General features: G+C 40.7%; 1 protein-coding gene across 1 annotated transcript in view; it reads right to left on the bottom strand.

Annotated features, from left to right (window-relative positions):
• Positions 1-5,159: 5,159 nt before the first annotated feature.
• The window catches only part of LOC134216337 (zinc finger protein 260-like), a 122,210-nt gene continuing 108,751 nt past the window's right edge, over positions 5,160-18,618 (bottom strand). The window contains exon 9 of the mRNA XM_062695250.1: positions 5,160-5,871. Coding sequence (XP_062551234.1) covers positions 5,545-5,871 — 327 coding nt within the window. The 3' untranslated portion in view covers positions 5,160-5,544. The remainder of the gene's footprint in view (positions 5,872-18,618) is intronic.

The following is an 18,618-nucleotide window of genomic DNA, read 5'->3' as shown; positions in this document are numbered from 1 at the left end:
CGAATCGCGCCGGGGACTAAGACAAGGTGATGGACTTTCGTGCCTGTTGTTCAACATTGCGCTAGAAGGTGTCATGCGGAGAGCCGGGTGTAACAGCCGGGGTACGATTTTCAACAGATCCAGTCAATTTGTTTGCTTCGCGGATGACATGGACATTGTCGGCCGAACATTTGCAAAGGTGGCAGAACTGTACTCCCGCTGAAACGTGAAGCAACAAAAGTTGGACTGGTGGTGAATGCGTCAAAGACAAAGTACATGCTTGTGGGCGGAACCGAGCGCGACAGGGCCCGCCTGGGAAGCAGTGTTACGATAGACGGGGATACCTTCGAGGTGGTCGAGGAATTCGTCTACCTCGGATCCTTGCTAACGGCTGACAACAACGTTAGTCGTGAAATACGAAGGCGCATCATCTGTGGAAGTCGGGCCTACTACGGGCTCCAGAAGAAACTGCGGTCGAAAAAGATTCGCTACCGCACCAAATGTGTCATGTACAAGACGTTAATAAGACCGGTTGTCCTCTACGGACATGAAACATGGACAATGCTCGAGGAGGACTTGCAAGCACTCGGAGTATTCGAGAGACGGGTGCTTAGGACCATCTTTGGCGGTGTGCAAGAAGACGGTGTGTGGCGGCGAAGAATGAACCATGAGCTCGCCCAACTCTACGGCGAACCCAGTATCCAGAAGGTAGCTACAGCCGGAAGGGTACGATGGGCAGGACATGTTGCAAGAATGCCGGACAGCAACCCTGCAAAGATGGTGTTCGCTTCCGATCCGGCAGGTACGAGACGGCGTGGAGCGCAACGAGCGAGATGGGCAGACCAGGTGCAGAACGACTTGGCGAGCGTGGGGCGTATCCGAGGATGGAGAGATGCGGCCTCGAACCGTGCATTGTGGCGTCAAATTGTTGATTCAGTGTTATCTGTTTAGATGTTAACTAAATAAATGAATGAATGAATGGTAATTTCAAAAAGCTTTACCAATGATTAAACCCCCAAATATTTATCAAAACTCAATCAAACAAATGTGTTCCTTACTTTCAAAACAAACAAAAAATCATCTCACATAAGAATGCCGAGAAAATATCTAAACTAAACATTTCCTAGACCGAACCGGGGATACAACTCAGCCACCTTCAGCATGGTCCTGGCCTGCTCATCTCGCTGGTAGATATAAATGGTTTGATAGCATCATCCTTAAAAATGTGATAAAAAATCGTCAGGTTTTAAAAAATCCATATTCTTTGAATGTCGGAATTCCATCGTTTTGGAGCTCAAACAATCAATTTGTAAATTCTCATATATCTGGATAAATCTCTACGAATTTTGCTAATTTACATTTAAATCCAAAAAGTCTAACACAATAAAAGTAAATTGATCAGGAGGAGGTTTCTGTTAAATCATACCAGTAGTGGGTTTAACCATAGCGAAGGGGTAATGTCTGCTAGCCAAGATTTGAAATTAATGAATTCGGCTCCGTCATGCTTCTCCACATCTGAGCCTTTGAAATTAGGTTTAAAATAAAAGAATAAGAATAATATTCACCCGGAACCCCTTGGTACATTTTTTATAAATACCAGGAAATGAAAGATAAGATGCCATATTTCCACGTAGTTGAAACTTTAGCGATGCTCGTTTTTTTTTTGCGATAATATTGTTCTACCAAACATGCCGTGATATACAAATCGACTCAGCTCGTCAAACTGTACAAATGTCTGTCAGTCCGTGTGTATGTGTGTGTATGTGCACACGAAAACCGAAAGCATTAGCCCTTTTCCATAAAGTAATTCTTAACCAATTTTCTCACAACAAGTTGCATTCGACGGGGGACAGTTGATCACTATTGAATATAATCACGATCGGTCATTGCGTTCAAAAGTTATGAAGAAAATGGTGTGTTGAACCACATAAGCTTGGTTGGTTGATTCGCTATACAGCGTTTGCAATAGCCGTAATGTAGGCAATTATTTATGGTGTGTATCACACTAAGGCGAAACCAAACGATTGAATCGAGAAAGGCATCGTCACCGCTTGGTGAATTAATCCGGGTTTTTTGTTCTACAATTATTTTTACATGTAAAGTGTTCGACCGGGTTGGCTCTCCAATTTCGATCTCTATTTTCAATATTTTTTGATATTTTTTAAAATATAAATTTAGTTTATCATGGCACAATGTCAGATTCTCTGGATGTGTTATACCGCGCGGCTGTTGTAATGGTCCCAACTGGGGTCGGGTAGGTACTTGCACAAAATTTCACGTGGCGAATCACTGTCGAAAGGTACGGCCGCACCAAACGAAACACCGCAATGCTATTCTCCCATAAGAATCAAGTAAACGGGATGCAGAAAGTGCGGCGGTACCTTTCTTGAAGGGTACGCTGCGTATAATTTTGAGAAACCCAGACAATATTGAAGATTGATTGCATGTGGTAGCTTGAAAATCGGGAAGTGGTACAAGATCGCCCATGTTTGTACTAAAAGTTGGTACATTCGCTTGGACCCTGAAACACTACATTGGGGATTGAAATTTTGTCGCCCGCAAGCCTATAGTGCGGTGGTGTGCAGTTCCGGCATTGGACTGATCATACCCACCCGTTTGGTGTCGACTTCTTCCGTTGGTGTTTTCTTGCTTTTCCTTTCGGATTTCCCATCCACTTCTCCCCAGCCAGATCCAGCCACTCGGCTCCCCTGGAAGGAACCTTTTTTCCGATAGGGTGTGGGGAAGCATTTATATTCCCATGGACCGGATGGATGCCGCTCCGACCCGACTAGCCAGCTGGTTGGTTGACTGTGTCTCATGGTTCACTGTGAGGCTCCGTTGTAGGTTTTACGGATTTTGTTTTTGCACTCCGTTTTATTACTCCATTCGCCAGTGCAGCATCCCATGGGAAGCTGTTGGGATGATGCTGGCTGAGGTTCCCATATAGGTATGTTGCGAAGGCACTGGTTCTGATGGCACAGTTCCACTGGAACATACTTGGTTGGAGCTTTAGTTGGTAGGTAAAAAAGAGTAGAGCGGATTGAAATGAGTGGAGCACCAAGGTGAAGAAGTTACACGTGAGAGTTGTAGGAGTAATCACCCACACCACACGTGTTTCCCTCCGCATGTTTCTTGTGCTTTATCAACACCTGACAACAGATTCTCGGGCAACTTTGCCTGAAAGACGCCTTTTTTCCTCCTTAGAAGACCTTGATTACTCCCGTTACAATCATGCTGTGAGAAATAAAAAAAAAATCTTAAAAATTTAGAAGAATTACCAATAGGAAAGACTGTTAAACCTAAGTCAACAAGAACAGTATTATAAGAATGTGATGAACGACTTTCATATTATTAAATCAGATTGGTATGGTAACTATATTATACTATACAGAAACCATATACGGGCATTTTTACCACTTCAATATAAACATGATACCCAGGGCCCTCCTTAGCCGTGCGGTAAGACGCGCGGCTACAAAGCAAGACCATGCTGAGGGTGGCTGGGTTCGATTCCCGGTGCCGGTCTAGGCAATTTTCGGATTGGAAATTGTCTCGACTTCCCAGGGCATAAAAGTATCATCGTGTTAGCCTCATGATATACGAATGCAAAAATGGTAACTTGGCTTAGAAACCTCGCAGTTAATAACTGTGGAAGTGCTTAATGAACACTAAGCTGCGAGGCGGCTCTGTCCCAGTGTGAGGATGTAATGCCAATAAGAAGAAGAAGAAGAAGAGATGATACCCAAATAACGTCGATGTTCATAAATAAATAGAATCACGGTTCGGAAAAGTGGCCCCTAGTACCGGACACTATCTTGTTCAAATTTGACCAAGTTCCTATTGAATGAGTAGTGACATCATTTAGAATAGTAGGGGAGATGGTTCCAAAACCAACCGCCTAAATTGCAGTGGTCATAATGGTGTTGAAAAGTGATTTTTGGCTTTTGTTTTCCACTTAGTAGAGATGATATTTTTCGGCGCATTATTGAGTGTGGCTGTGGAATGTTATAAGATACAGAGAAAAATATATTCTCTTTTAATAATCTCAAAAATGCTGGTCCGAAACATACCCCCCTAGATAGTCCTTAAAGTTCTTTTAAAGAAGGGATCATACCCACCATTGCCTTAATTCAGGCAAACGTCTATTTTTCAGGAAGCGATCACACCCACCATTTCCTTAATCCGGGCAAGCGCCTATTTTTAGAGAAGGAATTACATCCACCATTGCGTTTATCCGGGCAAGCGCCTTCTTTAAAAGAAGGAATCACATCCACCATTGCTTCATTTGTGGCAAACGCCTTTTTTTAAAGAAGGGATCATATCCACCATTGCTTTAATCCGGGCAAGCGCCTATTTTAAAGAAGGAATCACATCTACCATTGCCTTAATGGAGGCAAGCAGCTGCATGTAATGAAGGAATCACATTCACCATTGCCTTAATCCGGACTTGTTATAAAATGACATACTATGTCGAATTGTTCGAAATAATAGCAGTTTTTGTTTTTAATATATTGGCCAATTTAAATGTCGTATCCACTATTCATATTATTAATATAACCTACTTAATGTCTTTCCGCATCCACACTCAAAGTTATATCCATTCATTCAATTGTTCTTCAGATATTTACAAAGCAAAAAGTGCTATTATTTCTAACAATTTGGCATAGTATGTGTTGTGTTAAAAAACGTGATTCGAAAAATTTGATGTTTCGTGTATGCAAATTTACAGCATGTCAATGCTAGCCATTTTGTAGAAAAATCAGTCTCTGCTGCTATTATTCAGCCCAAATTGTACCCAATTCTCGCAAGAGCCAAATCGAGTTTTTTTACGAGTATTAAAAGAATTAAAAACACATAAAGAGGTAAAAGAAGAACTTTAGGAAGATATGTTCCACTATATCTATTGATTTACATTTTCTCCATTGTTTATACATTGCTGCTTTTTTTTTTCTATTTTTGCGTTTTTGATTAGTTTTATTTTATGGAAAACAGTATTTCGATAAATATTACTGAGCACAATTACTGATTATGTAGATTTTAATTAGCAAAAAAGTACCGAGAGTACCATCAAATGCAACTTGTTGCGAGCAAATTACAATGATACCCTCACTTCAGCTAGGTATTTTACTAACACGATAGTTAACTTCCGGAAAATATCACAATAATGAGAAATTGGTCCATGTATTTTCCAATCTTTAATTTTAACAGGAACTGTGAGATGAAGAATAGTTACCCTATTCATACGCAATTATGCTGCATCTCTCAATCAAGCACTTTTAGTAAAAAAAACTCCCACCATCACTCCATAAAAACAAAATGCTAAGTGGAGTGGGAAAAGCACAGCCAGTTCCTATCTCGAAGGGAGGTCGATGTTCTTCGTTCTTAGATTCGTACCTTCAAATTGACCGCACGGTTCGAAAATAAACGAACGAACAGTGGCGAGCTTAGCAATTACACCAGATAAGCAAGGTACCTCCTTCATCCTTTTGAGCCGTCCGACATTCTCGCTTCTAAAGATTGAGGGTGCCCGCAACCGGTGAGTACGATAATCGATGCTTCCCTTCATCATCGTCGTTGTCGGTTGGACACCGCATGATGTGTATACAATGACAGGATCCAGAGATAGCAGCAAAGGATTCTGAGAGTCAAGTTGCGAAATTGTATTATAAAATCATCAGCGCAAAACCCTCTTTCTCCCATCACATCAGTCATCACCGCCGGCCAATAACTGCCACCTACCCTACTCCTTCTTACAGGGCGCCCAGCCACATGAACCGCGCGTGCCATCTGAGCATTACACCACGCGTGAAATCCTTCTTCCTGCACTCTCTGACTCGTGTTGCTGGCACTGCTATATCTACGGTTTTTTGCTCTCCAATGGTGTGCACAGGACTGAAAAAATACAAACATATGGAAGCGATGTACTATTGTACTGTATTGGGGTGCTAAAAATTGACTACCGAATATCAAAACACGACACTGCTCACAAGGCTAATTAACTTCTCTAATCGATTATATATTGCATTATCTAAATCTTCCGTCTAAGTTTTTTCCACACTTGGTTCTGTTAATTAAAATCATTCGAAAAAAAATGAATAAAACTCATTTTGAGACTTCAAAAATTTTTAATACATTGATCAGTTCGATCATTTTCAAAAAATGAACAAATTATTAATGATATGGAAATGCTAATATCGTCTTCCAAACTTGGACGTACTTCCAAACTTGGACGTACAGGATTTTCACTTATAATTCGTTACAAAAAACCCAGATTAATCCACCTACAGTGAGATTTTGACCCTTCCTTAGTTATAAGGAATTTTTTTCCAGACTCTAGTATTTAAAACGAGATAAAACTACTCAGCTTCCCACGGCGATTTACCGTGAAAGTGACAAAATAATTGCCTACCCAAAGGCGGATGTCTTGGGTTGAGTGACAACTTAACGAATGATAACGTACTGTACTTCATGCTGCCTATCTATAAGGCGCTCGTCGGATTGAATAATTATTGTGACATGGTTAGCAACTATCGTAACGCTGGTAGCATATATTGTACTCGTAATTTCCAGAGACCTCGATATTAATTAATCCAGAACTAACTAAATCAGTCATTGATCTGAGCGAAACTCAATAGCGTTCAATAATAACATATATTTCACCTTATGGATGCCTAATTTGGTAAAACTAAACTTGTTCAATACCTTAAAAATGAGCGAGATTTTTATGGTAGCAAATTTCAGAATTTGCACACATACGCACACATACATGCATACAAGTGATCTATTAGTGTCTCAAAACATGCTCACATTTGCTATCTAGCTTCTACTGAAGAAATTTTTGAAATCCCTTTCAATTTTTACGTTTTTGCTTTTCTGAGAAAATTTGTTTGTACATGCTTCTATATGTTCCTCAATAAAAATCATTTGTTTCTTTGAAACAAATTAGAAAAATAGGCATAATTCCATATCATATCATTTGTTATAATTATATTTTTAATGTCAAAGTGAATTTGTTTCAAATACCATACATTTTATTTAATAATTTACGAGATTTCTTGATAGATTAATACGTAACACACCTGTATAACACATACAAAGTGAAATTATAGACACTTCCGAAGGAAGGGTCAAAAACGACAAACATATATTTTTTCCAGTTAGTATTAATTATTTTAAATCTCCTGTGTTAGATTATTACGTGATTAGCGTGAAAAAAGCTTTTCCTTTCTGTATATTTGGTTTTTGGATTTTTGACGAAATTGTGTTTTTTTTCCAAAGGGGACCTTGGGAATAAAAGCGCAAAAAATTTGATTTTTTCACTTATAATGCGTTTTCCGACTAGGACTCTTCACAAAAAAATGTAACGTGCCTTGATTTGACTGGTTTTACGTAAAACCTAATTTTAAAAAATCTTTTATTTATTTTTGTTGTTGCCTGTTTTCCCGCTTGCCGGGCAGTGGCAACTATATTGCCACCAATGTTGTCCCGCTTGACGGACAGTGGCAACTATATTGCCACGAATTTTTCAATGTTTCTGAGCTGTTTAATGTATAACAAACATACTATTATATATTGTAAATGCATATCTGATTAGCTTAAGCTAAGCGTGCGTGACAGCAGTGTGCGCTGTGCGCTACACTGCTGTCAATTTCATTAAATCAATAAAACAGACCAGAAGGTCTTTCTAATCGATCACTCGAGCACGACACAAGTCCATTTTATTATCTCCCGCAAAAACCCCATTAGTCTCGGTACGTTTCGGTAGTAGTTTAACCGGATATATTACATACATTTGAGTTTAATCATATCAACATTGTTTATTGTTTTTGTTTATTTATTGCTTATTGAGATTCTCACGTCCGAATGTGTGAGTGGCGATAAAAGGAAAACAAACACTCCTAGATGGTGCAACTCAGGAATGCTTGGGTTAAAATGAGTATATTTCCATATATTTTTTGACTCCTTTCCAATCATTGTGATGACCCAATCAATTTTGAGGTTATGAGCAGAAGGAAAACAAACATGTATTTACACATGCCGAAGTGCACATTAGTGTGCGAGCGCTAAACGTCACTCATCTCAATGTCTTTTTCGTTTTTGCGGTGTAGCTACACTGCCGCTAACCGCAAGTCGAGCTTATCTGGAAAAACGTGCAAATGCAGGGGAACGACACCCAATTTTTTCACTATGGATTTTGACAGGTTTGCCTGTTCGTGTTTTTAGGGTGATAAATTTATCCCCCAGTGACAAATCACCCCAATACTGATTTATTTTGCAATAGTATGTGCGCGAATTTTGAATGTTTACGTTTCTACAGGAGAATATGATGCAAAACGCCCATTTCACTCGATAATGCAACATGATATAATCATGAGAAAATAGAGAAAAAATGAACGAACTATAAATTAAAACTATTTTAGACTCGATTCTATGCTTTAAACTTAAGAATGTTCAACTTATTTGCTCAATTCTTTAGAATGCTGCTTGCGTAAGGCACTGTCTATGCCTTCGTTCGTTTTATATCATTTTCACCCTGGAAGTTGTTTGTGTTGCATTCGCAGTGCACTCGTATTGGTGACTCAGAAAAGATGTGACAAATATGGCGTAGCTTGTCATCCCCGTGTGCAAATGAGAAAACTGTTTGCAAAGTTTTTGTAATTTTTCTCCTCAAAAATTGTGTATAAGTAATTTTGATCAGCTCTAAACGTCATATACCAAAGATTGTTTGAATATTTAATGGGGCATAGTGGCTACAAAGTGAAAAACTCACTTGCCGTGTTTTAAATCGCAATGTGACTGACTTGCGATTACTTTTCACCTCAATGAGAAAAAAGCACTCAAAACAAACATAATAAAACAATAACAAAATATAAAATACTAATAACAAAATAATAATAATAATAAGGGAAGAAGACGAAGACCTATCGGCACTATATATTGCACGAAACCGTGGAGGACCGCTGCGGGAAGTGCAATTCAGTAGGAGAGACGATCGAGCATTTCGTGTCCGCCTTAGTTGATTCAGCCTATCCCGGTCGTCACAACAAAGTCGCCAAGTCTGTGCACCAAAAACTTGCTTTAAAGCACAACTTGGTTGACCCGTTTGTCACCTGCTACAGATACGTGCCCGTCCCTGTTCTGGAAAATAGTTTCGTGGAGCTGTACTAGGATCGCGAGATCATAACGGATGTCCTCATTCGTGCCAATCGGCGCGATATTGTGGTCTACGACCCAAGGATGAAGCGGGTAACCCTCATCGACATTTCTGTACCGGTAGACAATGTGTAATGTGACCAGCAAGCGTCCTGCGAAACGCGGGACGCCTATCTGCAGTACGTCTCTGGCTTGGAAATTTACATAAAAGAAGTGCATTCCGATAGATTTTGGGCCAAAAAATATTAAAAATATTTGTGAGATCGTATTAATGTAACTTTAGAAAATGAAGTTGAAAAATGACGTCTGGTGGTGCGTATAATTTCGGCAACCGGAAACGTCTCGAAATCTCTTCTGAGATCCTTAGGAGAGCTGGAACTATCTCGTCAGCATCCAAACGACAGTGGTTCTTGGAACTTGCAGCATTGTAAGAAGGTTCCTAAACCACCACTATTAATACATCCGGTGGAAACGCTTATTATAGGATTTAAGTCAGCCGGCAAATGAGATCCACAGAGCCTTGCTGGCAGCTCTTATGGAACAACGTACCACGCGTCGACGAATGCGAATTCTGGTAATGGGCAGTGCGTGGAAACGCGTGGTACATTGTGTGTTAGTCACACAAGGGCGCATTGCCTCGCCGAAATGTTAGACGTTTCATCAAAATTTGGAAGTCAATTGGCATCGACTACATAAACTTTCGACACCTTTCGATGTTTCAAAGGGGTGGGTTGGCTTGGAAAAATGTTCATGGTTGTAAATGTTAAACTTTGATCTATTAGAGCAGAGGTTCCCAAACTGTGGGTCGCGACCCCCAGGGGGGTCGTGGGCTGTTCAGTGGTGGGTCGCGAAAGACAAATCTTAATTCATGACTTTGTTACTATTTTGTCCCACAAATCTATTCCATATTTTGAATTAGGATCTAACTAATGATTGGATGATTAACCTTTTGTCTGTGCTCTGGGGTCAATATGACCCCAGGCCACTTTGAGTGGCTGCCATTTTTTTAGTTTTCAACCGATTCTCCTAATTTTTGGTAGTTTAGTAAAACTCGCCGAGATCTGTCTCCTAGGTGCAAATTCGCTTGAAAAATCTTGAAAATTTGCGCTACAGTGTACTTTTTTCAAAAAACTTACGTTGTCTGTGCTCTGGGGTCAAATTGACCCCAAATTGAAATTGCTATAACTTTTTTAATGTTTGGCCAATTTTGGATTTTTGGGGCTGTTTTTAAAGATAATTTAATTATCTTTCAGGTCGTTACTAAAGATTGACTATAGGTGGGCGGGTACATCGCGGGGAGGGGTTTTCGTAAAAAAGGGTACAAAAACAGTGATTTTTCATGCTTATTTTACTTATATCTGAAAATCCTTCCCATTTTAAACTGCACCTTTTCAAAAAGGTTATGCAGGAAAGCGTGTGCTTTGACATGAGGCATGGATTAGTTTAGAGCTTGGTCACTAGGTGGCGGTATATTTGAATTCGTTATTTTAAACTACTCAAGTAATTCCGGTATATGGAATTCTCCTCAGTGTAAATATTCTTATCGCACAAATTTGAAGTTTGTAAAGATGACGTCTTTAACAAAGTTGGTCTGGTGGGAATGGACTGTCATGTGACGGAATAAATAATTGAGAAATTTACAAATAGGCGACGCTAGTGTACTTGCAATATTCTTGCATATTTGAAATATTGCTTTAGCTTGAGTTCCCTCATACCTACACCCAAGTTGTATTCGGCAACATTGTTCAGGATGTCCAGGACTACAAGGCGGTGTTCAATATAATGAGCACTTCTTCCAAGATGCGGCGCTAGTGAGCTGTTATATTTGAGTATATTGTTGCATGTGAGATCTGATGTATTTTGGTAGGAGTTGGTAGCATTTCTGGCAAACATGAATGTTGTGGTAGAGTTCATTAAAAGTTTTCCTTGCATTCAACCTGCTCCAGCGATGCTGCAAATAATAGAATGTGTTCACAGAATATGTTTTAGGTCATCCAAGAAAACCCTGGAGCTAAGGCCTTTGGGTCTACATGCGTAACCAAAGATTAGCCAATTTGCCGCCTATTTGTAAAATTTCCAATTATTTCTTCCGTCACTAGACGACCTTTTGATCAAGACGTCATTTTAACAAATTTTAAATTTGTACGATAAGAATATTTACTCTGAGGAGAATTGTATATATCAGAATATCTTGAGTAGTCTAATATAATGAATTCAAATATACCACCACCTGGCGGCCAAGTTCTAAACTTATCAACGTCTCATGCCGAAGCACAGGCCTTCCTGCATAACCTTTTTTAAAATGGTGCAGTTCAAAATGGGTAGGATTTTCGGATATAAGTAAAATAATCATGAAAAATCACTGTTTTTGTACCCTTCTTCATTAAAACCCCTCCCCGCGATGTACCCGCCCACCAATCTTTAGTTACGACCTGAAAGATGATTAAATTATCTTTAGAAACAGCCCCAAAAATCCAGAATCGGCCAAACAATAACAAAGTTATAGCAATTTCAATTTGGGGTCAATTTGACCCCAGAGCACAGACAACGTAAGTTTTTTTGAGCACAGACAGAAGGTTAAAGAACAACAAACCTGACGAGGTCAACGGCTTTTTTTTGTTATACGATATTTGGGCAAGTAGAAAGAAATCCTATACAATCCAAATGTAAGCTCCGAACCCAATCCAAAACCAATCCTAATTCATTTCAAATCCTATCTAAATCAAATCCAAATCTATTTAAAATCCGATCTAGAGATGAACTTTATTTACCAAATCTAATTCAAATCCAATCCTAATCAAATCGAAATCCAATTCAAATCCTAATCTGAATAAATTGTGGATTGGATGTGGACGAATTTTTGACAAATACAATGATGGGATATAAAGCAATTTATTATAATTTTTCCAATCGAACGCCAACTCATTTTTATCTAATTTCACAAAATCATTGCATTGGGTACCTGGTGGGTCGCAAGCAATATGGGATTCTGCTAGGTGGGTCGCATATCCAAAAGTTTGGGAACCTCTGTATTAGAGACTGTTTGAAACCATTGGCGATTGAGCTCAAATTTGGCGAAGAATAATATTTTGGACTAAATAATTGTTAGATTCGGTTAATTTGTGCACTGGTGGATCGTAAAAAGTCGGAGAGATTCTGTTGGTGTTGGTTGATGACATCATTAGACGATGGATATAGATGATGATGGCTTGGCGTTGATGTTCTCTACAAAAACCTTTTTTTTTTCAATCAATGCAATACAATCATTGGGCTCCTAAATGGTGAGGCGACATCTGGAAGAAAGCGTTCAACATAGCTCGGGTCATAGCTCACAAGTTCCAGTTACGCTCCCATATGGATCTTCCAATGACAATTGACCGCCAGTTCATGCGTACTTCGCTGGTTAGCTGTTTAGTTCGGATTGTTGAAGGTCTTTGTAACGACGAAGTTACTCAAGGACAATGGCTCAAAGCTGGAATTATATTTCAAGGTTATAAACAATTTAATTTTTAGAATTTTTATAAGTGCTATGTTTTTTTTCCTTGCTTGCCTTAACCGAAACCCAATCCCGGTTCACTTCACTATAGGAATGACTATCATTTAATAATTGGATTATTTTATGCAAGTAAGAGGTATTTACACGGTCGAAGCAAATAGACAGTAAAGAGGTCGCCAGAGCCGTGATAGTTACAAATCTATTGGTAATAAATTTCATGAATTTAGGCACCGTAGACAGTAGTTTTGGATTTCAACAAACCACATCTGTTTTCCGTATTGTTAATAAAATGGACTCTATCTATCAGCGACGGCGTAAAGTTGGACTCTCCAGTATCGAGCAATGTTTTCTGGATTGGTAAGCGAATTATAGGTAAACCTAAATAAAAACTTTAATTTCTGCATATGTATTATATAGTGAGATCTTTGGAATTGAGTTCACGATATGGAACTGTGAGACTATAGAATAACAATATACTGACAGGTTAACGCACTCCGCTTTACCCCATTCGCAATGACATCCGGTTTGACATGTGCCAAGTTATGTTAGGTGTGGCTAAAACACTCCCAGCTCCGTGAATCGATGGGATGAGAGAAAGATTCTCGCTGGATTCACAGTCGTCGAAAAGAGAAGCGCTACGCTGCCACGTGAGTTTCTTGGACCCTCTTGGTTCACGTTCACCCAGATCTCTTACTCAGCCCAAACAATGCACAATGATCCAGGATACAGATTTACGTGGAAAGATGCATTTTTCGATAAAACAATATATTTTAGAAAAAAAATGTTGTTCTACAAAGTTCTTCAAAATAGTAAGGCCATCATTATTATGCTATAAAAAACAAAAACATAGGGTGGCTTATTACATTAAAAAAAAATTAAAAAAAAACCTTGATTTTTCACGATTGTCACCTTCTGGAGACTTTTGAGGCTTTTCAAGACTCGTGTTTTGCTATAACAACATCACCTGTATCTTTTTCCGCTGTCAAGTTATATCAATTTATTAGAAACAATATTAAATAAGTCCAATTGGTAAAACTTGAGATAAATATCTTCAATTTATTGACATAATAAAGAATATGAGCTGCTCTTTCAACTGCCGTGTGAACACAATTTTTTGGTTTGCCCCAATCGGAGATATCAATTTTTGAAATAAACGTTAATTTGACAGAAAAACGATTATAACTTTTGATCGGCAAAAGACATTGAGCATATTTATATATCAAAAGTTGCATTTTTTGAGCTCCAAAACGAAAACAAGTAGATCAAAAATGCTGTTTTTTGAGAGACACCCTAATTTAAGTAGGTAAAATTGCTCTAAATCAGCCCACTTAAGAGCTACAGAAAGTTTTTTTTTGCAAAAGTTATTGTAATAAGCTGCGTTACAACTTTTTAGAATGTTACATGTTAGTATTCCGTAAAATAAAATAAAATGTTTGTGCGAAAGAATAGGGGCTTTGATAGCATCATGATGATGGCCTTACTATGCCGAACAACTTTGTAGAACAACATTTTTTTCTAAAAAATATAGTTTTGGCGTAAAATACATCTTTCCGCATAAAACTGTATCCTGGATAATAGTGCAATGGAATTAGATAACTAGGGTAGCATCACAACACAACATTGCAGACTGCGTAACCCAGGGGGCAGCAGGGACAGCAGGGACAGCATGGACCATGTCCAAGGGCTTGACGACCCCTCCCCAGCTGTCTGTGAGTCAGGGAGAACTGCCTAGGGCGTGGTGGGATTTAGCAGTGGGCTCTGCTAAAATCCCTCCCAAAAAACCACAAGTGCCCGTAATCAGGCTCTATCAAAGCGACTGTGTGCTGCTTCAAAAGCCCAGGGAGTGCCACTTGGCATGGGGAGTGTCCCTACTTCGGTAGGGTAGCGCGTGAGCTGCTTCGGCAGGGAGTGAGTGATCTGTTTGTGCTGAGGCAGGAGTGTCATAGCGCGTCGCCGCTATTGTCACCTCGAAGCGCAGCAGAAGTCTGAGTATGGACTGAACATGCTGAGGTAGGAGTGTCGTAGCGTAGTATCGTTGATTCGTCCCTACATACCGCTATCGACACCTGGAGGCATGGCAGTGGAGTGTTAGAGTGAGTTGGGGAGTGTCCCTACTGCGGTAGGGTAGCGCGTGAGCTGCTTCGGCAGGGAGTGAGTGATCTGGTTGTGCTGAGGCAGGAGTGTCATAGCGTGTCGCCGCTATTGTCACCTCGAAGCGCAGCAGAAGTCTGAGTATGGACTGCACATGCTGAGGTAGGAGTCGAGGTAGCTATCGACACCTCGAGGCATGGCAGTGGAGTGTTAGAGTGAGCACCCGAAAAAGGGTCACATGGAATGGTCTTCAGAGAAGCTGCTTCGGCGGCAGGGTAGCAGTGGGTTGTACCCACACACCTACAGTTGTGCACATGTGGTGCATGGGGAGTGTCGGCAGGGTAGCGTGTGGTCTGCTTCGGCAGTGGTGTGATTGATCTGCTCGTGCTGAGGCAGGAGTGTCGTAGCGTAATATCTGTAGGCCCAGGCAGTTACCGCTATTGACACCTCGAGGCATGGCAGCGGAGCGCCCGGGAGAGCATCCAAGTAAGACTCAAATGGAGTGAATGGTGTGCGAGCACCCAAGTCAGTCTCGCATGGGACGGGTGCCTGTGTGAGCGATAATGAGCGAGTACGTTTAGTACTGCCATCCCCCAGAAGTAGTACTGGGAGGTAGTTCCTGGGGGAAAACGATGGTGGAGCCCAAGGGAGTTTAGTCGATATTACTGGTATGGTCGAGTCCGACACTCCAGTACACTTCCGTGTGGTAGTTTGGCAACTACAATGCACGTGTACTGGGTTAGTGTGTAAATGCATTCTCCCTCGTAAAAAAAAAAAAAGACTGCGTAACCCAGTGGTATAAAGATACAGAGCCCATGTTCAGTTGTAACTTTTATTCAATGGACCTGATTTCCGTTAGTCACCTGAAGATCATTCTATTATGCTAAAAACTTTCAAATTTTCACGAATTTTTAAAGGAAAGCTTTACGGAATTTTAAAGGAATTTCTTTGTAATTGAACGTATCTCCTTGTATTGTCGATAAAATATGTTCTTCGGAAATTCTACGGGAAATTGTTCAAAAAAGGAATTGATCGTTTGGCCGAAAGTCATTCGATAAAAAGCCATCTGGTCGAATGCTACTTGGCTGAATTATATGTTAAGCAGGAAGTTATATAGCCGGATTCTATTTGGCTGAATTGGCCGAAACGGTTATTAGATCGAAAATGGTTTAACCGAAAATGACATTCAACACAAATGGGAAATATTGCGAAAAATATCGACAAGTTCCGCCAAATGACATTTTGGGTCAGATGGGTTTCGATCTTTCGATCTCATTACCTTCGGCCAAACGGCCCTTTCCGTCGTTTGGCCGAAATTCATTGGGTGAAAAACCATTTGTTGGAATGCTACTTGTATGTAGTTATCCACCATCCTGGTTTGAGTCTTGCTCTGCATACGGTTCCACCCAATAGTAAAAACAAATCCAATTACCATTCTGCTGTATGAAGGGCCAAAACCAGAGGTGGCGGACCCGTAAATAGAGACACTTACGTGAAATCCCCGGGATAGCGAGAACCTCCTCCCAACAGTGTAATACAACAGACTAATAACTAGATTCGCATTACATTTTGAGCTTTTCGAGGGATGGCTTCTTTGAAAAAGGGCGCGTCAAATCCATTACAACTGTGGGGAAGTATACCCATCGACATGGATGTTATAGTATGTATCGACTCCGGTAGGCACTCCAATTCCATTGTCTTCCAGTTGTAACTTCAATGATGCCCTGATGCTCCCTCCCAATCCAATTATATAATATAAGGGATCTCTAGATAACCTTGCGAGCAAAACCATTTGTTGGAATGCTACTTGACCGAATAATATGTTAAGCTGAAAGTCATCTAACGGAATTCTATTTGGTCGAACGTTTGACCGTAGCGGTTATTAGCTTAGCTTAACTTAGACTGACTATATATAATAAATTGTTGCTACTCCGTGATTGATTAGAACTGGTGTAAATTGCACTACGAACCAAGTGAATAGAGGTTGGGTTTTAACACCTATTCTCAAAGTACACGTTTCAGCAGCTCGCAAATATAGATCAATAACTGCGCCGGCTCTGGGGTAAACCCCGCACTCACTGGTTATATGCAGTCGAGATGTGCGTGCGGTCGGTGTACATGGAGACTGGCGATTGGCGGACCAAGAACGAGCGACCTGGAACATGAAATTAACACGTACGTCCCCAACCCCCATTTTACGACAAAACTCAAAATTCAAATCCACGCAGCTCAGCCAATTTCTAACGGATTTTCAAGCAATCTTCTGGAATCAATCACAAAATTCCTATAGTTTCAGGAACCGAGGTCAATTTTTGTGCAATGGCCATGGTTCCGGATATATTCCGGGGAGTACTGGGGTTACCTCCCTCCCGGAAAAAATGGTCAGTGGCAGATCGGCTTCGAAATCCATCGTGCGACATGTCAAACTTCATGATTTTGCAAAACAAAAACACTGGAGTCCATTTCGGCAACTTTCGATCGAATTGGCCACCTTCCGGGTACTTCCAGGGCCTGGTTCCTTTGGGGAAGTGGCCAATTTTCGTTCAATCTTGGAACCCATCTTGCGACATGTAAAACTTCATGATTTTGCAAAACAAGTACACTGGAGTCCATTTCGGCGACTTTCGATTGAATTGGCCACCCTCCGGGTACTTCCAGGGCCTGGTTCCCTTGGGGAAGTGGCCAATTTTGATTCAATCTTGGAACTCATCTTGCGACATGTCAAACTTCATGATTTTGCCAAACAAGTACACTGGAGTACATTTCGGCGATTTTCGATCGAATTGGCCACCCTCCGGGTACTTTCAGGGCCTAGTTCCCTTGGGGAAGTGGCCAATTTTCGTTCAATCTTGGAACCCATCTTGCGACATGTCAAACTTCATGATTTTGCAAAACAAGTACACTGGAGTCCATTTCGGCGACTTTCGATTGAATTGGCCACCTTCCGGGTACTTCCAGGGCCTGGTTCCCTTGGGGAAGTGGCCAATTTTCATTTAATCTTGGAACCCATCTTGCGATGTGTCAAACTTCATGATTTTGCAAAAAAAACTACACTGGAGTCCATTTTGGTGATTTTTTTTCGAATTGGCCACCTTCCGGGTACTTCCAGGTAGACCTGTGCGCTGATTGAAATTTTACCGGCAGTGGCGTGATAGATCATTTTCAGCCAGCGGCGGCACGCCGTTGGTGATTGTCGGCGGCGTGGATCGGCGTGAACCAGTTTCAAGCGCCAAAATTTCTTCAGAAGTTCCTCCAGGAATTCTTCCAGAAGTTCCTCCAGGAGTTTTTTCAAAAGATCGTCAAGAAATTTCTTTGGACATTCCTCCAGATATTCCTCCATAAGTGCCTCTGGGAAATTCCTCCAGATACTCCTCCCGGATTTCGTCTGGGAGTTCCTTCAGGAAGCTTCTCCAAGAATTCCTCTAGGAATTCTTCCATAAGTTCCTCCAGAAATTCCTCCATAAGTTCCTCCAGAAATTCCTCCGGAAGTTCCTCCAGAAATCCAGAAAGGAATTCCTGGAGGAACTTCCGGAGGAATTCCTGGAGTAACTCCCGTAAGAATTCCTGGAGGAACTTCCGGAGAAATTCCTGAAGGAACTTCCGGAGGAATTCCTGGAGAAACTTCCGGAGGAATTCCTGGAGGAACTACCGAAGGAACTTCCGGTGGAATTCCTGGAGGAACGTCCGGAGGAATTCCTGGAGGAACTTCCGGAGTTGCTGAAGCTCCTCTGAATTGCAACTAAAAATCCTGAGTTTGAATCGTAAGTTCATTCGAAAGTTTTCGGAAATTTCAACAGAAATTTCTTCAAGATTTTTGTAGAATAATTTGCGTAAACTCCAGTGAACATTAGTTCGGAATTTGTGCGTAAAGCCCTCTTTTAATTCTTGTGATAGATAAA

Source organism: Armigeres subalbatus, chromosome 2 (genome assembly GCF_024139115.2).
Source record: "Armigeres subalbatus isolate Guangzhou_Male chromosome 2, GZ_Asu_2, whole genome shotgun sequence".
Classification (NCBI taxonomy): Eukaryota; Metazoa; Arthropoda; class Insecta; order Diptera; family Culicidae; genus Armigeres; species Armigeres subalbatus.
The sequence above is the reverse complement of the archived record's forward strand: the minus strand, read 5'-3'. Positions and strand labels throughout refer to the sequence as shown.